Genomic DNA, 22,421 nt, shown 5'->3' on the forward strand with positions numbered 1-22,421 from the left:
TAACAAAACCAAACAAACTCTTATGGACTCTTCTTACTGTGTGGGCTTGCAGCCTTACACAGAGTCTAGTTCTTCGACCCGTGAAAGAGAGGGACCGAATTGACCCGGCCTGAGGCTATAAAAACCTATCAAATTTAATTGAATATGTTTGGTAGTACGATAATTATTATTTTTTTAAATAATTTTTTATATTAAAACAAATATTAATATATTTTTTTAAAAAATTATTTTTAATATTAATGCATCAAAATAATTTAAAATTTATAAATTATATTAAATTTTAATAAAAATATTTTTAAAATTTTTTAGGAATAAGGTTGAACGAATTCCAAACAGCTCCTCAATTGAAGGCGCTAAAAAGATCGATTAAAATAAATAATAATAAAAAAAACTGTTAAAATAAAAGGAAAGGAAAAACCTGTGTACAGCTAGGGGTTTAAGGATAAACCAGCAACCGAAGATAAAGAAGGAAACAAACACTCACAAAACTAAACAAAAACAGTAATTGTCTGCTAGGGAAATGGCTTCTCTGTCGACTTGGTGTCGTTACATTGCTCACAAATTCGAGTACTCTCTCTCTCTCAGCTACAAGGTCCCCCCCTCTCTAAACCCATTTTTATTTTCTTTTTTGCTGTTACACAAGATTGATGCAATTCGACGAGTGTGTGTTTGTGGGTTTTCTCATTTATGCCTGTTTTGATGATTTTGTGCCTTGTATCTGGTTTCTCGGTTTTGGTTTACCCGGGTAAAGGCTGCAAATTTTGCTAGAAAGATTTCTTTTTGCTTGATGGGTTTCTTTCTTCATTGATCTTGATGCGGGGTTTACCGGAAATGGGATGTTTCAATGCCATTCTCTCTTGTTTTATAAGATATGCATTTTTTTGGAGACTAAGCTTTATCCGCTCTATGTCTTTTACTTGTGAGAATATAGTGTCTATGGGTATGTTTGAGGGAACAATACTTTGCTGGAGAAACTCAATTGTAGATGTTGTGTTGCAGAATTTTGCTTGATTTTTGTTGTAAAAGGAAGTTTTATCCAATAAAGTCTAAGATTTGGGAAAGATTTATATTGTTTTATAAGGCTCCCCAGAATTGTTGCCACATGCTCACTTCGTTGTATTCACTTATTCTTCTATCATTTTTTTTTGTTTTTCGAACTGTCAAACGCATCAGCTGATATCATGCACGCCACTTCATTTCTTTGCTGCTGTTTCTACACCTATAGCTGTGGTTAAAGTTGAGGATAATTGAACCATTCTTATATTGATTATTCTGATGTAGCCTTCAACTTGTTGCAGAGCTACAAGGGTGGCATAATCAATAATAAAGAAGTCTATGATACAGTATGGAAAAATCTATTTCAGGGAAAGTTGACATTTTTACATTGGAATAAAGGACGGGAAATGGCCCCAACAATTGGAGACCAAGGGGGGACCCTTCTTGTTCGCAAATTACCAACTGCTGATCCAATGTAAGAATACTTAACTTGTATGTGTGGCTGGATGTTTGATTATTATTATTTTTATTTCTTAACCATCGTAGAGAAGCATACTATTCGATAAGTATAGTATCAGGCAATAAGAATGCGACATCCTGTGCATGGATGATTCATATAGATGATTCTAATATGTCATGAAGGATTTTGGTGCTTTTGTTGATTGCTGTTTGCAGGGCCTATCCATTTTGCGATGTATTTTATGCATAACTGGTAGCTTGTTAGATGCTTGCTTGCTAGAAAATGAGCCTATGCTGATGGGAGTAATGCTCATGGTGCACTAGGGCTGTATGGGTTTGAGATGAATGACACCCTGCCTGGCCATGATAAACCTTGATACCATCAATATAATGTTTTAATTGGCATGATGTTAGTGGCAGGGTGGAGTACCCATTATGGGGGATTTTCTAATGTGGATGGAAAATTATGTTGCCAGCTTATTCATCTGAATTGATATTCTTTACGAAGTTTTCTGAGTGATCTACCTTCAAAGCTCACTTTTTTGAGAATTGTGGAATCATTATTTCGTTCAATGATAAAATATTTGGCTGCCAATTTGTAAACATGTGGATTCAAGTCTTGGGAGTTGACTTAATGCAAAACTTCTAATGTTAGTGCTCAGGACCATATCCATAAATGTTGTAGTACACATGTGAGGTAGGAGCCTTGCCTTTATAAGTAAAGTGATCAAGTGAGGAAGATATATGCATGCAAAGACATGTGATCCTTCAGTTTAAACTATAGGGTGGACATGCTGCCCATTATGATATCAGCCTTCTGTTCTGTGTAAAAACCTTCCTACAAGAAAGCATGAGCTATTTGGTAGAGGAGCCTTAGCCATACCAAGCTTTATATACAATACCCAAAAAAAGAGAAATCGTTAAAGCCTCTAGTCTTTAGGTCCAATCAAACTCCTCGAGCAATCTAGTTGACAACCAGGATAAACAAGCCTGGCACAAGGGATAACAACATTACATCGAAGCATAACAAATGCTAGATTTCAATGCCATGTTCTGGAATCCTTCTAAACTCAAAGCTTTTAGTTATAAAGCTATATGAAACTTTATACACAATCATCCTAGGGTTATCAGCAACATAAACCTTTGCCAATGTCTGATGACTTTGATTTGGCTGCTCTACTCAACCTTTGATAAGTACATAGATTGGCTTTCTCTATCTAGGTACATTGCTGGCTAAGTTTTCACAAGCTGATGTGATTGTAGATCATTCTCTATCACTTCAATCCACACTACTTTCTAAACCCCACCACCATAGACTTCAACGCTATCAATTTTCTTTGCTGGTGGAACCATAGGTTGATGATGGATATGTTCTACAAATGGGGATCATATATATTTTTTATTAAAGAAATGGGGCTGTGTGAGTATTGTTTCATCTCATTCAGGTAATACCAATGCCATGTTCTTATTACTGCAAATGAGGATCAATACATAATTTTCTTTTGTTACTGACAACCTTGGTTGGTTGTTGAGAGGGTTGCCTAAAAGCAGTATATAAGGCATACCCTGTAAAATTTACAAGTAAACCAGATATAGAGATGGCGACTAGGGCTGCTGTTTCCATTATTATGTAATAATAATAAAAAAAAATTTCCAGACCACGATGGATCTCTGATAAGATCATTTATTTACAACGGAATGGTATACAAAGTCAACAGATCTCAGCTAATACAAAAAGGATTTATGGCTACACAAAGCGTTGAGGGAAGTTCTAAATCTGGTCCAAGGCGAACTATTGCAGGCACCCTTTTGTTGCTTTTTTTTTTTTTTAATTCTTTTGCTCTAAAATAACATGGTGAGTAATAAGTCACAGTTCTCGGCAGGCGTGTTTTTGTTGGAGATGTTGTGCTTTTGAAGGATCCTGAGAAGTCAGATAATTTTCTAGTCAGAAGATTAACTGCTATTGAAGGGTATGAAATGGTGTCTACTGATGAAAAAGATGACCCGTTTGTTCTTGACAAGGATGAGTGTTGGGTATTGGCTGACAATGATAAGTTGAAGCCCAAGGTATGTATGATTTTGATATCATAAAAATAGGATTATATATGCTAACAGATTGTTTGATCTGTTCTCATGTCAAATCTTTCAACCAAAGCTCACCAACATCAGAATTTACATATTTATTTCCAAAAATGCCTAAACAATTGGGATAATTGATTTTTTCAAGTCATCTTTCTATGATTTATTAAGCTTATCATATAAGGCTTTTAGCACTAGTGGACTTGGTAGTTGGTGCTGGTCTCATTGCTGACCAAGGAAATAGTTAGACATGGTTTTGCTTGTGATGGGATTAGATATTGGTTTCACAGAAATGTCAGACTTCAGGAAACCTAGTTTGTTATCATGAAGTACACATTGTACTGCAGATTTCTAAATTAACTTGATTTCTTTTTAATCGTTAGAACACTATATGCCATAAGGAAACAAGCTAAAGGTTTTGATAATGCATCTATTAGATTCCAGATTTTTTGCTACCATATTCATTTACATTTTTATTTATTTATTTAGCTTTTCTTCTATGAAGAGACATAAGAAATAAAGATGTCTAAATTACCAAATGAGATCAATAATAATTCGACAGTTACTTCTTTTTGCATTTTATTCTAATTGAGACTGGGTAGCATCTAAAATTTATAATTAGAATGTTGGCAGCTCCCCCAACCAGCCATTTATCACCAAGATCACTTTCTCAAATTCTGTAAATATTTCTTTTTAAATGTATCGAACTGAATGAGTTGTATATCTACTCTACCTTATCTCAGCTTCACAGTCATTTTCTCCTTCTTTAATGCTAGACTATTCTTCCTTCTATTTTTTCTTGCGGGTGCAATTAAAGTTTAGTTGTAACTTTTGGCCTGAAGATTGCATTTGAATATTTTATGGCTTGAGCAAAAACTGGTTGACCTTGCCCTTCTTCATTATTTTTCTTTGTTTGTTTGTTTGTTTGTTTGTTTTATTGGTATCACAGGAAGCCAATGACAGTCGAACATTTGGTCCAATTTCCATGTCAAACATAGTTGGTCGAGTTATATATTGTCTGCAAACAGCTGTGGACCATGGTCCTGTACAGAACAGGTAAGTATCTGGATGCTAGTTTGTTTAATTTTTCCTTTCTTTCTTCCTTATTTTTATACATGCATCACTCTATATAATAACTACACTTCGAGCTTTTCACTCTCTCTCTATATAATATAGAGAATGACAGTATGAAAGGGCAAATACTGGGTGATATTTTGAAACTTTTTGCTATCTTGATACCAGTCATTTCAGCATGAGAAAGGATTCTCCAGTGCTGGAGGTGGAACTGGATGTTGAAGAGATGGCAAAGAATCATAAAGCTTAGATTGTGCCGACCAACAGGCTGTATCAATTGGTTTGTGCATGTACCGGTTTTTCTTCTCTGTTATCCACCTGTATTTTATTTTATTTTTTTGGTTTTAACTGTTATGGGAGGGAAATGTGCTTACTGTTATTTTTGGTCAGGTGTGGCAACCAGATCTTTGCGTCTTCCTTTGCAGGAAGCTGGCTTTTTTCAATTTGAAGTTTGAACTTTATCTAGTATTGCAGTGATTGTAGTTTGAAACTCAGACCAGGGAAAGAAAATGAAATCTTACTGCTTCCGTCTTTCATTCTGTTTGTGTTGGGACTCTTTCCATGCCTTCATTGCCCCATATGAACTTGCTCAGACCTGGTTCTGCGGTTTTAACCAGTGGATACATTTTCTAACTTTTATTTTCAAATAAATTTGGGATGTTTGTGGATGTCTTCCTGCAGTCCCATTGTATTTTACTATTATCACAATCAAGTTGTAGAGATCAATTGACTTGTCTAGTTAATGGACTCCTGTCTTAACCCTATTTTAGTCTTTGGTATTACAAGTACACCATTCAGGTTTGACAGTTCTACTCATCTGAAAGCGTGCTTGCAGATTCTTAATATGATATGATTGTAGTTTTGCTAACCTATAGTTGATTATAAAGCTGATTTTCCAACTGACCTGTGAGCTTTCTTCTCATCATAGTCGCCAATGGTTCCGCATATTGCTGCTCTGTCGATGAGGAGTCTGCATGTTTCAAAAAAAAAAAAAAATTAATTATTTTCTTAATGTTTTTGGATTGCTTATGCTAAAAATGAAATTTTAAAAATAAAAAATATTTTAAAAAACAACATTTCTAATCTAGTTTTCATTCAATTAAGCAATGTTTGTTGTGCCATTGAAAATTCCTGTGAGGTTGAGTCTGGGCCTTTGGAGTGCTCCGTCTCTCTTTACAAGAGGCCCAAAATCTGACATAGAAAGTGGGCCTGGCCTCATAAATCGCAACATGGCAGGAAATATAAAAAAAGCCCCCTTGGTCCCCCATCAAGAATTGCCCGTAACCGACTCGTCTCCGAGGCCGATAATAAACCCGGCGCTTTGCCGCCTCCGGTATTAAACGACAAGAAGCTAAGCCATTGCATGCCCATATTTGCCCCTAAGAAAATCACATAATGCCCAAAGACTCCCTTATCAATGGCTATATAAAATCTCAAGAACTACCGCAGAGAGAAAATTTAAGAAGACAGAAAACAACACGGTAAAATGCAAACGCGTCACTGCTAAGCCAAAAGCTATAAACTAGTTTGTTCAATGTCGCAAGCAGTCCATCTTATCACCAAGAACCTTCCAGGTACTCCTTTTCACCTTCATTCTCAGTCCCCTGTACGTTCTCTAGCATTGTTTGGTTGCTGTGAGAACAAAAGAAATCTTGGTTTGGGCCTAACTGGGTGTTTGAAGAGGCTGTTTTTTAGCTATCGTTTTGTTCTCTGCGTTCCGTTTGCTTCCCAACAGGGTACTGGGGTCTTGTTGGCACTTTTGCGACTTAATTTTCAAAGCGTTTGCAAGCTAAGATTGTTGCCCGCCATGTGTTTGATATAATGACTTCTAGGTTTAACAAGTAAAGAGCGGGCTTCTCTGTTGTCTCCTAGATTGTTTTAAATTTTGGGTTTCGTTTCTTATATCAAAACTGATCATTTACTGACCATGTACCTTTCACTTTGTTGATTCAATTGCTTGCTTGTGTTTCGCTGGTTGGCTTTCTGGTAACCCCTAAACATGCCACTTTTTTTTCTTGCTTTTGAATTTTATTTTATTTTTGTATTCGATCTTGAATCTAGGTGTTTGAGCTGATTGTTCTAAATTGAAATGGTCTCTTGTATATTTTATGGTAGCTTTTATTTTTGGCAACCTATTTGTTGTCGACTTCTTGTTTAGCTTTTGTATGCTTTATGGTTTTTAACAGAGATATTATCCCATAAGTTTTGCATAATTTTCAGCATCATCAGGCACAGCGGCATACCTCGCTCAGTTGCAAGGAGCGAGGTCTTCCATGTGCGCCGTGAGAATACTGTTAGGAAACAAGAGGTTTCGCTTTAGGAAATGGGACATGAACTTGGTAAAATATGTTTCCCAAGGGTCAGGTTGTTTAGGGTATGACGTTATGAATCCTTAAAAGTATGTGGCCACTTGTATGGTGAAAACCACAATTGTGATGGCAGAGCTGGAGCTAGAAATGCTCATGGTGTTGACGAGGTTAATTATGATGAGGTCCTAGTAGCTGGTTGGTGGTGAGTGATGACTCATGGCTGCTTGTAATTGTGTTAGAGTTATCTGGTCAAGGTATGTTAAGTAATTGAGGCTGGTCAAGGTGTGTTAGAGTAACTGAGGCTGGTCAAGGTGCCACTTAACTACCTGAGACGGTATAGACAATCAAAATACTGCTTGTTTGATGGGAAAATATTTTGTCCGGATGCTATGGATGGGAATAAACTCTTGTTTTACATTCCTTACCTTTTGTGTTGTCACTTCAATTGTATCATTTTAACAGATATAAGAAATCCTTGATTACCCTTGTCTTTGGGTACAAGTAATATGATTGAATACCTCTTTCGTTTCCAAGGAGCTGGATGGGAAGAAACTTTTATGTTTGACGTTCTGGTTTCAGTTCAGCTCCTTGTTTGACTTTTGAGAGGAATGATGTTGGGCTGGTGGTGGTTGGTGGTGCACTGGTGAGATGAGGACTGATGTTGGTTTGCTGACCGTTAAATTGCATGAGAAACTGTTACATTCTTGATTGACTTTCATTGAAATACACTTGCATTTAAAAGTTGTCTTTCATCATCATAAACACGTTATCATTCAAGATGAAAAAATTCTATAATGCATGGAATCTGTAATATTGTGCTGGGTGATGCTGGAAGCACTACTTCCAGCATAAATTGGAAAATTTGTATATATGAACATCTTAGTCACTGTCAAAAAAGCATGTATTATTGTCGATCCTCTCATTGTATCAATTTCATGATTAAAGTCAAGATTCCCATCACATGTATAATGTCATAAACTTCAAGACTAATTCTCCTTGTTTGTACGGATATATGCCTTTTGTAGGTTATGGATCATCAGAAGGCAGGTGTCTCCCCTGCTCAGGAATTTCTGGTAGAGCAGTAGCTGTATCTCCTTGTTCTTCACGTGGTGTCCACTATGTTCATTCACAGGCGCAGTTTGGAAAGATGAAATGTTCCTCCAGGGCTTCATCCATTGTGTGCAAAAGTTCTGGCGGTCATAGGAGAAACCCGGACTTTTCTAGGCAAAACAAACAGGGGTTTTCGCGAAACAGAAACAGGCAAAATGAAGAGGGAAATGGTTTTGAAAACCTTGATGAATCTGATCTGTTAACATCAAAGAATGGGCCACTACTCTCCCTCTCTGGTACCCCAAAGTTCCAAGCCACTGCTGCCCCTGGGCCAAGAGAGAAGGAGATTGTTGAGCTATTCAGGAAGGTACAAGCTCAGCTGCGTGAAAGAGCTGCAGTCAAAGAAGAAAAAAAGGTTGAAGCTTCACAAGGAAAAGGAAGAGAAAATGAAACTGTGGATTCCCTCCTCAAGCTACTCCGGAAACACTCAGTTGAGCAAGGTAAGAAAAAAACCAGCAATATCAGCAGTGGAGACTTGAGTTTAGACCAGCCAGAGAATGGAACATACAAGAAAGCTAAAAGCACAAGTTTCTTTGATTCAAGTAAGAAAGAAAGGAATGATGTCCTGGAGCCCATCACCTCTTTTACCAGGCCACCTTCGAATTTCCGAAGGAAGTCTCCAGTACCTCAAGTGAAATTCCAGCCCATTTATTCAAGTGAGGACCCTGTTAACTCTACATCTCATTTAAATTTAAATGGTGAGAAAAAGCAGCAGTTTGAGATACTCCCAGACACCACTCAGGAGCTTGAATTGGACCCAGAATTGGATGCGGAGGAGGAGCATGAGTTGGATTCAGAGCCAGAGCCAGAGCCAGAGCCTTCTTTTGCCGGTGGGGATGTGTTTGATGAGCTTTCTGAAGGTGATTCTTCAGACATGGATAATGTTGACGGGGATGGTGAAAAACAACAGCTAATTGAACATGAGGATTTGAGTTCTTTAAAGCTACCTGAGCTGAGAGCGCTTGCAAAGTCTCGCGGGGTAAAAGGGTTTTCAAAGATGAAGAAAGGCGAACTGGTGGGGTTGCTGAGTGGTAGTTCAATGTGACAATAGCTCAACTAGGAGATGAAGATTAGTTTTGAGGTGTCCCTTTTGTTGTCATATAATTTTGTTTCCTTATTCTCTTTGTATGACTATATGTAAGGTGATAATTTTAGCCCGTCAAATCCTCTCTAATGCTTTCAACTGGCAGATGAAGATTTGTTTCGAAGCTGCTGCTGCTGCTTCTTTTTTCTTAGGAAGAAAGGAAACCTGCTTTTTTTTTTGTCTTTTCTTGAAAGGAAAGCTGCTTTATGAAATTGCTATCGCTGTGTGCACATACATTTGTCGTTCAATACCTTGAGGGAGAAACATCGCCAGAAGCACAGTAATAATTCTTGCGGCCGTTTTGATATTTGCTGCCACGGAGAGTGGTAACACAATAAACTTGGTTCAGGTGTTTTATTCTTTCCCAGCCAAATAATTTACAAATAAACTTTTGTTGGGTTAACATGGACAAGGTTGCAGCTCTCTCTCTCTCTCTCTCTCTCTCTGCCCGAGCTACATTGCGAGCTGGCTGGATCAACAATTAATTATCACTGGTAAAGAAACATAATTTTGCACCGTATTATCCTATTTAAAATTTTTATTTAATCATGTCTGTTTTATAATGAAAATAAATAAATTAAAAGTCAAATGAAACAAAATAATTAGCTATCATAACTTGTTCTTATTAATTTGAATTGGCTCTAAGTAGCTTATAATATTAGAGTTGGCCAGATATAATATGTTTCATCAAACAAATCCAAATTGATTTGTCTTTGATGTTCATGCGTGAGCTTATTCTATATATTAGTTACATTTGGAAAAAAGATGCAAGGAGGCAATTCTTGCTTGTCAACAGAAAACCTAAGTGCAGTATGGACTCCGAAGATCGAACTCTGCTTTGTGAAGTTTCTCAATGGACCATTTGTGGCTAACCATCGCAAGAAGCAGCATGACAAGAATACTTACGCTATCTGTGGCATCAAGCAAACCATCGCATGTCACCTCACATTGGAACTGAAGGTCACGAAAGCTTAATCCATACTTCTTTGGTTGGTTTCTTGCTTCTTTATTTGTTTGTTTGATTACTGAACATTCCTCGCAATGAAAGAAAAGTGTTGCAGTTTCATTTTTCCACGAAAAGTATACCAAGTGATGGCTCTATATTTTGCTTTTTCCAGATTTCCTGCACCATGTTTCGTTGGAGAATGTAAGGTAGGAAGTGTGGTTTACAAGGAATTGAAAGAATTGAAAAGACACAAGGAATCGAACAAGTATCCTTTCATTCCTTCCTCGAGTATATACAATCCACCGGCAGTTTTTTCCTTGAGGATATCTTGAGTTGATGGCATCCTACTTGTGAAGAAGCTACTAGGACACGTGGACCATTCCGAAAACAAAGCCCATGTGTTCCCTACTTGATCAAAATCCCATACATGTTAGCGAGCATTTCTTGAAAGTTGAAATTCACTTACTTTTTGCTTGAACACTCACATGAGTACTCCTGCCAGCCCACCACAGAAAGCAAAGCGTTGGAAATTTTACTGTCAGAACCTTTAACTCGGTGGAAATTGGGATGGAGTGGAAGACTCCTGATCTATACGAGTCCTTTTGAACCGTAACCCTATCTCCCATGTCCATCAACCCACATGGGAACCATCCATTCCTCGATGAAAATGTCCCCTGAAAGAGGTTGCAGAGCGTACACGGCAGAAAACATAGTTTTGTCGGTACATAAAAAATTAATGCTTGGACGGAGGAGAGTAAAGTGTATTGTTTAATTGATAGGATTGTTGACCTTAGTTGGGTAAAGAATAGAAGCAGCTTTTTTGAGTTCAACATTTTGGTTCGTCAATCTATGCTGTTTTCGATCAATTTTTAGGAGTAGAAATGCTTGGTAAAAAGTCTACTTCCATAAAAAGAAGATATATCATCTCAGAAAATCAAGTAAGAACTAATTATGAGATAAACATAACTTCCCTTAAATTTTTTTTTATAGTTATTAGTTTTTATGGCTATGTTTTTTAAAAATATAAATTCAAGAAAAGTTATAAATTATATTTTTTGTAATTGGGTAATAAAATAGTTTTTCATAACCAATTCAGAACTATAATATATATTGATTAATCAAATATTTTTAAAATTATGACCAGTATAAAATGCAGTTTTAACCACTTCCCACCGTACTATAAATGAGTATCATGAGCTTAGACTTTGACCCAAATCTCAAATTCTTAAGGATGACTGTCCACCATTGGAAAATTTAGTAGTTTTTCTTCTGGAAAGGAGTTGCGAGTTTAAATGGCGGAAAACAGTCTCCAAACAGAGTCAGTACTCAGTCTAATATCATGGTTGTTAGCCTCAGCACGAAAGAACATTTTTAGTATTGGATGCTATCTTTTTTTACTGTATGTGGTGTCACACCAATACTTGAATGAGCTTTATTGTAAACCTAATAGAAAGGAAATATGCCTCTGGTTTGATGTGAGAAGTCATGATGCTTCCCCTCCTGCACCAATAGTGTTCATAGCTGTTACAGATTATAGCTGGCATTTGTTGGCGAAAACACTTCAAGCGACAGAAAGTATACTGCTGGTGCGTTGTAATTAAGACAGGGCAGGACAAGAAAGTTGTCGAGCTTGAATATACAGACACGGACACCTTCAAGATGTAATGAGCTGAGCAGAACGGTTGCCCAAGTCCCTCCCCGTGCCTGTTTTCCTGTTATCATGATAGCATTGCAGCTGCATCGAGGTTCCATGGATTCTTTGTTATTAAGAACGGATTTATTGGTACAGAGAGGGCATAGACGAATCATAAAACTCAAGTCTATTTCTTAGAGCAAATTTTCTTGAGGATTCAAACAGATGTAGAGTGGATTTTTGCCAGTCACGGGATTCATGTAGCTCTCAGGAGATGATGACATGCTTACATATACAATCCATGAATATATTTAAAATGAATCCTAATTTTATTTCCTTCACTCGAGTAGGTATCTAAGATATTAAAAGAGACAACAAGTCACTTGTTGAGTGGGTCAGCAGGAGATTTTCTTATCCAACTACTGGCTTCGGCAATGATGTCAAAATTTAACCTAAAAGATAAATTTTATTATTTCATTTTTTTTATTTTTTCAATCTTATTTTTTTTAGATTAACGTGGGTGCCCGGGCCAGCTTATGCGCACCACGACTAATCCCACGGGCCTTAAAGTTAACGACCATGTAAACCTCCAGTGGCCATCATATGAACAACCAAAAACTCGAATATGAGACCATAGAGGGAGCAAACCTCTTAATCTCAAGTCCTTACCACTTGACCACCACCTAGATGGTTCAATCCCACTTTTGATAACCATGTAAAGGAATTTATTTTGTTAAACTAATATTTACAATTTGCAAATTAAACTAATGAAAGATTAAAGGGTTTATTCTCGGTTTGATCTACAAAATACATAAAGTTATTAATCGATTTAAAATTTAAATTATATATTGAATGGTTTAAATCGGATTAATTAAAATAATATTATTTTAATTTTTTATTTAAAAAAATAAAAATTTCATATAACATTTTAATTGAATTACAAGTAATCCAAATTATTTTAAAGACAGCCTCTAACAAGTTCTTGAATTAACCCAAACCGGATTTAATAACATTTGCATAGCAGTGACGCTTCTGTCATTGCGTCAGCAAATTAAAGAGAGAAAAAACGGTGCCCAGACTTTCCCCTATAGACCTTCTCCTAATCTAATATAAACCTCAACTAATCATGATTACATTACTACTAATCTCATTCTATCACCCTCTCTCCACTGTTCATCATGATTCTTAATTAATTTTTCTTCCCCAACAAAACACAACAAATCCGCAACTACTCATAAGGGGCCCCTACAAATAATAATAGAAACACAAAGGGTCCCACGATTTTTTAACCCTTTTCTTTTATTTTCCCTCATTTTTTATTCACAATCTCTTTCTCATGCAGCTTTGTTATGACTTGTGAGAGCTGGGCATCAGTTCTCTACCCACTCTGATTTTTCATGGCATAAAGCATGAATATTTGGTAACTTCTGTACAAGTTACACGTCTGTGTCCATCAAGATCTGATTTTTATGCCTTAATTCACCAGCTTGAGCCCCTCATATAGATTATAAAGGTATTCTTTTGATCACAAGGTTTAGGTAATGCTCAGGAAATGTTACTTTTTCGTGTACAATTTGTGCTCTTTGGAAGTATTGCCGTGATCAGTCGTTCTCTGTTTCTGGATTCATGCTTTGGTGTACTTGTGGGCTGCTGTGTGAAATTCTTTGAAATTATGATATAACAAGTGGGTGGTATTTTTGGGTTGATATTGTTTTGCTGGGTTGGTTTTCTGGTTCTTTTCTTAGCCAATTTGAGGCTAGATATATTAGATTGCTGAGGAAGCTGAGAAGCAAAGAGTAACTGTGGATCTTATGTTGTTTTGATTTCCAGAAGTGAATGGGACTCCCGTTCTTCTTGGTCACATGATGCTTGTATGATTAGGTTCCTGTTGTTCTGTCTTGAATTTAGAGTGATCAGTTTTGTTTTACTTCATCAATGGTGTTTTATGAGATTATAAGCAATTGACGTTCTTGTTTTTTTATGTTGAATTTACAGAGATCAAAGATTTAAAATTTTAATTCTTCTGGCTTTATTAGCAACCAAATGTATAGTGAAAATGATAGTCATTGTATAAAAGCTATCAACAGAATTCCACCTTTTGTTTTATTGATGGCAATCAGGGAAATAGTCTTAAGATAGAATGGCTTTGACGAATAGTCAAGATTTTTTTTTTTTCTTTGTTTGGATATATGATAAAATTGGTATCACCTTATTATGAAAAAAAATTACAAAAAAAATAGTAGTAGTAGTAAATTGACCAAATACCTTCTGTTATCAAGGGGCAAGGTCTTACTTGTGTCAAAACCATAGTAAATACAAGCGAATGACTTTTTTGCATATTTTTAAAATATTTGTTGAAAGCTCATCTTTCTTTTATTGTAGGATTAGATGACACAAATACTGTTTATTTACCAATAATTTGCTTGCTGATTGTTCTCTGCTCATTCAGCAACATTTGAAATTATAAATCCTGTTGTTCCCGTGGAAAATCCCTGTATTCAAGTAAGCAGCAAGCTACAGTGTGTCGAGCACTGTAGAAGGGAATTTTCTTAGATGCGTTGAGTTTTGAGATAGCTTTCCATTGTGTTTAATGATGCCACTTCTTAGACCCCATGGGATAACTTGAGTGCACAGTCGTGGTGCCTAGGATAGGAGCTCTTGTGGCAAGTGGAAACAGAGTGCGTAAAATGCCGGGACCAACCGAGTGTAGAACTTCTTACGATTTATTGGGAGGGAAAGCATTTCATTGATTTGGGTACAAGCATCATGGCAGTGCTGCACCTTGTAGATTTACTGACCTTGTTGATTGTGTGCGTGTGGAGTTTGCTGTCAGGCTTTAGGCTCACACATGATCATTAATTATCAACCAAATATTGATGGGGGTGCTTCCCTAGAGGCCAGCTGTTTATAATTTTTGTATTTATATGCATGTTTGATGGTCTGATGCCCGTTCATCCTTGGCATTTACATGTCTACATGGTAAGAGATTTGTATAAATTCAGTGTTTTCTGGATGAACTTTTTTGTCTGTTCGTGAAATGAAGAACACAAGTCTCGATGTGTGAAATCCCGTTTACATTTCATGAAAAAACTTGTGATCGAGAACCACAAACCGATCATTGTTGTCATAAAGTAACAGGCTTTGACACTAGTCTCATTGAAAACTCCTTTTCCATTAAAAAGTCTTTTTTCTTCTTCTTTTGTTTTAATGCAACAATCTCTTTGTTATGCCTTATGTAAAGCAGGTCAATGGAAAAGTCATCTGTAAGATGTCTTATCAACAGTATTTCTCGATTCATGCATCTCGTTTCATGTCAGACAAAGAAGTATTTGCCTATTCAAAAGGATTACGAGATCATGGTTATAATGTTAAAGCATTTGAAACCAGTGCTTGATGAAGTTGATGATTACAACATATCTTCAGATGAAATCCCATGTAGAGAGTGTGAAGAACTCGATGCTGCCGTTAATGAGGCTCGAGAATTTATGGAGAAGTGGTGTCCACAGATGAGCAGGATTTGCAGTGTGAGTAATTCTTAACAGCTTGTTTGTGTTTAGCGGGATCAGATGTACAATGTGTAATGCTTTTGAATGGAGTTCAAAATATTGTATTCTTTATCACTATGTGGTGGTTTTTCCATCAGGAAGCTCATATATTTTGTTGAAAGAATAATACAAAAATAGTCTTCTGTTACTTGATGTACTGTCAGTCTGAAATTTTCTTTCTAACCCATGCCAAAGAAACCAACATAAATGAATTCTATAAGATCATGTGAGGATTGCAAGTTGAAAGAATAAATGCAACCTGAAACTGTTTGGGGATCTCTAATTTTCCTTTGTTTTTCCCTTCCTTGGCAATTTAATGTAGCCATTTAGGATTTTCGAACACATGATCTCTGGTTTGGGATGGCTGGAGATGGTTGAGATTCAAACTCTTAATTGGCACATGGATTTTTCTCTGTATAGGTCCAGCAAAGTGAAGCCCTATTGAAGAAAATCCAGAGCTCTGCCCTGGAGATTTGTCAAGCATTATGTAGATTGTTGCATGGTTCTCCAACCACTTCTAGTTTAACTATTGTTCAGGTGAGAAAGTTTGAAAATTTGTTTCTTTCATTCTGTTTTCTTTGTAACTTAACAGTTCCCAGTGACTGACCTTTTTAATTCATTCTTTTATATTTTTTGAAACTTCATCTCTTTTTTGTATGTTGTTTAATCTAGATTGAATTTCTAGTTGTTTAGATGCAAATATCCTGTGTGAGACTGACTTCTGGTAAAATGTTTCCAGCACTGTATGCAGGAACTTAAAGGTTTGAAGCATGAAACAATAACAGAGATTATAGAAGAGGCTCTGAGAAGTCTAAAAGATGATGTTGTTCCTTGCACTGATCATCTTATGAAACTTATCCAGACACTTAGTTTAACATCAAATCAGGAACTCCTGAAAGAAAGTGTGGCAGTGGAAAAGGAGAGGACAAATGTTCATATCAATAAAGCAGAAGGGTACTTGTATCAAATTGACCAAATTGTGGATCTCATCACTCAGATACGTAGTTGGTTGCTTAAAGTTGAGCACCGTGATCCAAAGAGTGGTGCCCCAATCCCTCCATACTTTCGATGTCCGTTATCATTAGAGCTCATGCTAGATCCTGTGATCGTGGCTTCTGGTCAAACTTATGATAGGGTGTCCATCCAAAAGTGGCTTGATCATGGGCTGACCTTTTGCCCTAGGACCCGTCAAACACTCTCTCATACAAATTTTATTCCCAATTACACTGTCAAAGCCATGATAGCAAATTGGTGTGAGGAAAACAATGTAAGAGTTTCAGGCCACTCTGACTGTAATAATCATGTCTTAGCCTCATCACATCATGATTTATTGCACTTGGATAGTTTTCGTAACCGTTGCTCTTTGCACAGAAGCAATTCTACGTCAAGATCATCTGTTGAAGTTGGAAATGGATTTGAGAAAAAGGTCATTGGTGTTTCATCCAGGTTAAGTGGTGAAGAATTTAACCGTTATAATGTCATGGGGACTGAAAGCTTTGAACATCCATCCCATGGACATTCATATATACATAGCAGGAGTGAATCGACCTCAAGTGCCATTTCCAGTATTGAATATGTGCCTCCAGTATCAGATGAGATGTTGAAGCTATCAACCAAGCATGACAATGTGAATGACTTGTCAGGAGAGATAACATCTGAATGCCCTGCTGCGTCTCCTTCAAATAACATAAAGGGATCGTCTCCCTGCTCATCAGGAATGCAATTTCACAGTCCTAAAACACAAGTAGATATGGCCAGCAATGGAAGCCATAACTATAGCAGAACAAACTCCCTTCAGTTTTCTGACTCAGGATCTCATGATCTAACTAAGACTTCTCAAGTCAAGAAGTTGGTTGAAGGGCTTAAAAGCCTATCAAATGAAGTACAGACTAAAGCTGCTGAAGAACTACGGCTTCTAGCAAAGCATGACATGGAGAATCGCATCATTATAGGCCATTCTGGTGCTATCAGACCATTACTTTCAATGCTGTCCTCAGAAGTGAAGCTAACCCAGGAGCACGCTGTCACAGCCTTGTTGAACCTCTCAATCAATGAAGAGAATAAAGCCATTATTGCAGAAGCAGGAGCAATAGAACCAATTATTCATGTTTTAAGATCAGGAAATGATGGCGCCAGAGAGAATTCTGCAGCCGCTCTATTTAGCCTCTCTGTTTTAGAAGAATACAAAGCCAAAATAGGCCGTTCAGGTGCAGTCAAAGCCTTGGTGGATCTTCTTGGCTCTGGGACTTTAAGAGGAAAAAAGGATGCAGCCACTACCTTGTTTAACCTTTCGATCTTTCATGAAAACAAGGCTCGTATAGTTCAAGCTGGAGCTGTGAAGTATCTTGTTGAGTTGATGGATCCTGTCACGGGGATGGTTGACAAGGCAGTCGCTCTTCTTGCAAACTTGTCAACAATTGGGGAAGGGCGCTTGGCCATTGCAAAAGCAGGAGGCATTCCACTGCTGGTTGAGGTTGTTGAATCAGGATCTCAAAGAGGAAAGGAGAATGCTGCCTCCATACTGATGCAACTGTGCCTTAGTAGTCCCAGGTTTTGTACCCTAGTTTTGCAAGAAGGGGCTGTTCCTCCACTTGTTGCGCTGTCCCAATCAGGCACCCCAAGAGCGAAGGAAAAGGTATGCAGCTAATCTCATCTTTTCCTTCTTGTTTGTACTCTGCACCTTGGTGCCTTTTGCCCGTAAGGAAACTAAGCATGACGGGATGATTATGGTCATGTTCCCTTGTGGTAAAATCACAAGTGCTCCCTTCCTTTATATCATGTAGTATATTCTGTTATTTTGATCTAGAAAGGACGTCATTGCTTTGATTTCAACTATAGGGTAATGAAGACCAAGAAGTTTTTGGATATTTAATGGTGATCATGGATAGATGTGTTAGATGATATATGTGTTTGCATGTGTTATGCAGGCACAGCAACTTCTCAGTCACTTCCGTAGTCAGAGAGAAGCATCTGCGGGAAAGGGTAGATCATAGAGACAAATTTTGTTAGATTTTTTTCATATATATATTCTGCCCCGTGTATTTTTCTGCATGAAGATGATCCCTGGGAAATAATCTTCCATGTCTCTAGTCTTCAGCCATATTTATTTCCCTGGGAGTCATGATTTATTTTCAATAGGAAAGAGAGGAGTGTTAGTGTGTTGGTTAGGATTAGTTTTCCCAAGAATATAGCTTGTCCTAGTATTCTGTGTGTGCAGTCACTGGAAGAAAATTTCTTCATTTTCTTTGATTTTGTAATTTCATAAGTTATTCATAATGTACATATCTTGTATATATGTTGGAAACAGAGGATATTGAGGCCATTCGATTGACAGAAAAATATCTGATTTTTGATGGATTAACTAATATGTTATCGTGCAAGTAGTTCACTAGGAGGCACTGCATCAGTATCTGGTGCATGCATTCTTGATGCATGTGGATATTGAAATATGAAAAAACAGCTGGAAAACGACGTCCATCTGCGATTTGGTGTTGCCCGCAGATTAGCAGAAATATGCTTTGTTAATTCAGCAACAAAGGTGCTGCTCCTTGGTGCTGGGAAGTGATAACCTGTTGGAGGCTTTCTTCTCCATGTGACTGCTTTCTGGCTGTTGTTGATTTCTTGTGCACGCCTTTTGCTCTCTTCCCATTTTTCTCTTACCTCCAAAACAGAGAAGTCGATAGTGATGAGAGCCCTTGAAAGGTACTCTCATTTCTCAGAAATTTATCAGAGAACATGGGAGAGAAAAATGAATCCCTCTCAAGATTCAGTGCAAAATGGGGCCACTGTTCTCACCAGTTGTGTGGAGCCCTCGCAGGCCTGCAAGACTTGTTTTGAAACACACGAAATTTGGCATCACAACAAGAAGAACAATTTCTCGAGGAATATTGGCATCCATGGTTGGTTTTCCAAGCGATCGAAATGCCTTTTTTAAAATGTTTTTTTGGTCGAGTACAGTGGTATGGTGTGTTTGTATTTTTTATAATTTTTTTATGATATTAAATTATTTTAATATATTTTTTTAATTAAAAAAAACATACTTGAAAGTAAAGGAAAAAAAACTGGATGGGCCCAAACTCCATCTTCAAGGTTTTACTTTTCGAGTGGGCTAGTGCCTCTTGCCAAACTGCAACTCCAAATGGTGTACCGTACAGATTTGTTTATTTTTGTATTTTAAAAAAATTTTAATTTTTTTATTTTTTATTTTTTATTTACTTCAAACTAATATTATTTTAGTATTTTTAAATTATTTTGATGTGTTATTATTAAAAATATTTTTTAAAAAATAAAAAATATATTATTAACATATATTTTAACAAAAAATTATTTAAAAAATAAAGATAACTATATTTTTCAACCAATATCATCATCAATGATGACCTCTTACTTTTCCTCTCCCTCTCACTTTCTTAGGTATGGTTGGTGGTTATTTCCCTCTCCCTCTCCCTTTTCATGGTATAGTTGGTGATTATGTAAACGGATTAAATTTTATTCTTGTAAAATCTCAAGGATGTAAAGAAGAGGAACTTCTCAAGAGAGTGTTAAATTTATCCTTAAAATGGCTAAAAATGGTGGAGTTTTACTCTCTAAATTTAACCCTCGATTCTTTTAATTTATTCTCATAATACACACTAAAATAATCTTTTATTTTCCTTCAATTCGCTACTAATATTTTAACTATCACTCTTTTCACCACCAATATCAAATGTACTTAAAAAATAATTTTTACATCTTAAGTAATCATTTTTTTCCCATTTAAAAATATATTCTTTTAATAATAATTTATGTTGTAATAAACTATTTGTATAATACTTCTTAATTTTTTTCAACTTCATGCCTTTTGCTTTTTAAAATTATTTTTGTTTTAGAAAAAATCAAATTAATACTTTTCAATAATTTTATTGTGTTGATATTAAAAATATAAAATATAAAAGATATGTTTTTAATTTTTTTAAAAAAAACAACTTATATTAACAACACCAGTCACATGAAGTTACCGAATCTAATGTATTAAGGCTGGTTGCACGCTCGTATTTGTTCCCTCGATGGAATCTTTAGCCGAAAAAGTTAGGCAAAGATGCGCCATCAAGTTATTTTCAACTTTATTGTCCAGTTCTCTCTTTCGACCTGCCTTGCAGCCCACATGTTTACAAGTTTGCAGGAAGGTCGGAAATCGCACCTAACCCAATTTAAGCGTACGCCGCATGGAGCCTTTAAAAATCTTGAATTTTTTATTTTAAATTTAATTTTTAAATTGTTTTGATGTAATATATTAAAAATAAATTTTAAAAAATTAAAAAATATTGTAATATATTCTCAAATAAAACACAACCACCAATACTATCTCGAAAACTATACTTTCAAGTGGTAAGCCAGCCAGAACTCGGTGGTTTATATTATCCCTGTAACATTTTATGTTTTCTTCATGAAATCCACCGTCATCATCAGATTTTCCTGATAGAATACTGAGTTGGAAAAGAAACATGGGGCAGGGAGGTGGCATAGAACTAGTTGTCTGTCTGATGGAGCCGAGCAGATGATGAACTCTTGGTTGGCCCCTACCAGCAGCACCCGAGCATTTTAATTTCCTCTGTCTGCTCACCAATTCAGTAGACCACCCCTGTGATGTCAGATCGGGACCTTCACAGTCACAATTGTTTCTAATCTAATTAATTATTGAGATCATTTACTCGGCGGAACTTTTAAAAACCAATGAAGGAAGATGATCCAATTTTTAGAAGAAAGGATTTGACAGAAATCACAATAATTTTATTTTAATAATTTATACTCAAGATAGGAATTACAAAAATTTTAAAAGGATTTAAATCGATGTTCACAAAACAAAAATTAAAATAAAATTCCAAAATTAACTACAAAATACAACATCTTTTTAATTCTAATTTGAAGACCTTTCTTCGCTCGTCGGGCATAGCCAGCCAACCAGTTATAAAACTTGATCTATAGAATTTTCCAGAAAAAAATGATCCCTGTTCAAGATAAGAATCTAGGATTACATACATATATATATTAGATTATGAACATGATTCAAATATAATAAATAAATAACCGAATTATCAAAACCTCAAGCATCAATCATGCAATCCCATTGTTACCCATTTCCGTTCTGTAATCAACAATATGAAATTAGCTTGGGTTGAAGAAAGGCTGGTCACGGGGTAGCTTTCCTTGATTCAAGCAAGGAGAATGCCGACTTGTGATCAGGCCACGTGATTTTAGATATGCTTCTTCTTCTTTTTCCAAACAATCGACCATAGTTTTCTTCGGCGACGATGAACAGCTAAAATATGAAAAGGACTGGAATTTGAATCGCCTTTACGATAAAACTGACGATACTGTTAATAATAGCGATCGCAGGGTCCAAATGCTACATCATGCGATGGGATAGCTATCAGACATGACGGTGACAGCAACAATTGAACAGGTCAAGATTTGAATTAATACACAAGTAATCAAGTGTTTTTATTTCTTTGATTTACCGATTGATATTTTTAATCAAATAAAAAAAATTATTTTATTTTTAAATTTTTTATTTATTTTATTTTTTTCTTTTCCTGTAACTATACCAGTTTTATTAACCTAGATCATAAATTTTACAGATTAGATTTATTATTTTATTATTTTATTTTAAATTTTATATTAATTTTTTTTTAATTTGGATTGCTATCAGTCATGTTAGCTATAAAGAATATATTATTGCTAAAACTAAATAATTAACAAACTATCTAATGACATAAGCTTTATTTTTAAGTGCATTGGGTTTTTATGAGACAACATCTTCTTTTTTTTCCCTATAAAGAAAAACTCAATCTTAAGATCTCCTGTAAAAAGAACATTAATGCTCGTTTAAAAAAAAAAATACCAATTGATAACGTGTAATTCATTGGGTTTGCTTAATTAGAGGTTTTGAAGGCGGGCTTGCGACTAACAAGCCTCGATTTCATCCCTCTTCTTGCATCCTCCTATCATTGGCTTCTACGGGTACTTCTTCGCTCTTCTATTTTATATCTTTGAACTATAGTCTATAGCCTCTTTTTAATTAGTTTCTCTGTTTGTATATATGTCTCTTTGTACACTTTCTTGCTAGTTGCCTTATTTTGGCACTAGCTTTATTATTTGATATATCACCTCGCCTATTGATTATAGGAAAATAAAACTATGATTCATT

At 36.1% G+C, this 22,421-nt stretch overlaps 3 protein-coding genes across 8 annotated transcripts; all 3 read left to right on the top strand.

Moving 5' to 3' along the window:
- Positions 1–387: 387 nt before the first annotated feature.
- Positions 388–5,476, top strand: LOC105128722 (uncharacterized). 2 transcript variants are annotated; one of them, XM_011030507.1, is made up of 6 exons: positions 388–592; positions 1,299–1,471; positions 3,339–3,522; positions 4,484–4,590; positions 4,777–4,888; positions 4,999–5,476. In XM_011030507.1, exons 1-5 carry the CDS (start codon positions 521–523, stop codon positions 4,856–4,858), a joined length of 618 nt encoding a protein of 205 aa, XP_011028809.1. In that variant the 5' UTR covers positions 388–520; the 3' UTR covers positions 4,859–4,888; positions 4,999–5,476. The 2 variants fall into 2 exon arrangements, with proteins under 2 accessions (XP_011028809.1, XP_011028808.1); XM_011030506.1 differs by having other exon boundaries at positions 389–592; positions 4,777–4,898.
- A 562-nt stretch (positions 5,477–6,038) lies between these two features.
- Positions 6,039–9,340, top strand: LOC105128723 (rho-N domain-containing protein 1, chloroplastic-like). The gene is made up of 2 exons (XM_011030508.1): positions 6,039–6,182; positions 7,943–9,340. Exons 1-2 carry the CDS (start codon positions 6,143–6,145, stop codon positions 9,070–9,072), a joined length of 1,170 nt encoding a protein of 389 aa, XP_011028810.1. The 5' UTR covers positions 6,039–6,142; the 3' UTR covers positions 9,073–9,340.
- Positions 9,341–12,797: 3,457 nt separating this feature from the next.
- LOC105128724 (U-box domain-containing protein 3-like) lies at positions 12,798–19,004 on the top strand. 5 transcript variants are annotated; one of them, XM_011030511.1, is made up of 6 exons: positions 12,799–13,203; positions 14,935–15,214; positions 15,656–15,772; positions 15,975–17,870; positions 18,163–18,263; positions 18,480–19,004. In XM_011030511.1, exons 2-5 carry the CDS (start codon positions 14,939–14,941, stop codon positions 18,226–18,228), a joined length of 2,355 nt encoding a protein of 784 aa, XP_011028813.1. In that variant the 5' UTR covers positions 12,799–13,203; positions 14,935–14,938; the 3' UTR covers positions 18,229–18,263; positions 18,480–19,004. The 5 variants fall into 5 exon arrangements, with proteins under 5 accessions (XP_011028814.1, XP_011028816.1, XP_011028813.1 ...); XM_011030512.1 differs by having other exon boundaries at positions 12,798–13,203; positions 14,932–15,214; positions 18,163–19,004; XM_011030514.1 differs by having other exon boundaries at positions 12,798–13,203; positions 18,019–19,004.
- Positions 19,005–22,421: the final 3,417 nt, after the last annotated feature.

This window comes from Populus euphratica, unplaced genomic scaffold (assembly GCF_000495115.2).
Source record: "Populus euphratica unplaced genomic scaffold, PopEup_1.0 scaffold11.1, whole genome shotgun sequence".
NCBI lineage: Eukaryota > Viridiplantae > Streptophyta > Magnoliopsida > Malpighiales > Salicaceae > Populus > Populus euphratica.

Excerpts from the sequence above, each read along its gene's own strand:
- LOC105128723 (XM_011030508.1), top strand. The coding sequence starts at position 6,143 with ATGTCGCAAGCAGTCCATCTTATCACCAAGAACCTTCCAG. Across the intron at positions 6,183-7,942 it reads TATCACCAAGAACCTTCCAG|GTTATGGATCATCAGAAGGC; the intron begins GTACTCCTTTTC and ends TGCCTTTTGTAG.
- LOC105128722 (XM_011030507.1), top strand. The coding sequence starts at position 521 with ATGGCTTCTCTGTCGACTTGGTGTCGTTACATTGCTCACAAATTCGAG. Across the intron at positions 593-1,298 it reads CTCTCTCTCTCAGCTACAAG|AGCTACAAGGGTGGCATAAT; the intron begins GTCCCCCCCTCT and ends AACTTGTTGCAG. Across the intron at positions 3,523-4,483 it reads ATGATAAGTTGAAGCCCAAG|GAAGCCAATGACAGTCGAAC; the intron begins GTATGTATGATT and ends TTGGTATCACAG.
- LOC105128724 (XM_011030512.1), top strand. The coding sequence starts at position 14,939 with ATGGAAAAGTCATCTGTAAGATGTCTTATCAACAGTATTTCTCGATTC. Across the intron at positions 15,215-15,655 it reads AGATGAGCAGGATTTGCAGT|GTCCAGCAAAGTGAAGCCCT; the intron begins GTGAGTAATTCT and ends TTCTCTGTATAG. Across the intron at positions 15,773-15,974 it reads CTAGTTTAACTATTGTTCAG|CACTGTATGCAGGAACTTAA; the intron begins GTGAGAAAGTTT and ends AAATGTTTCCAG.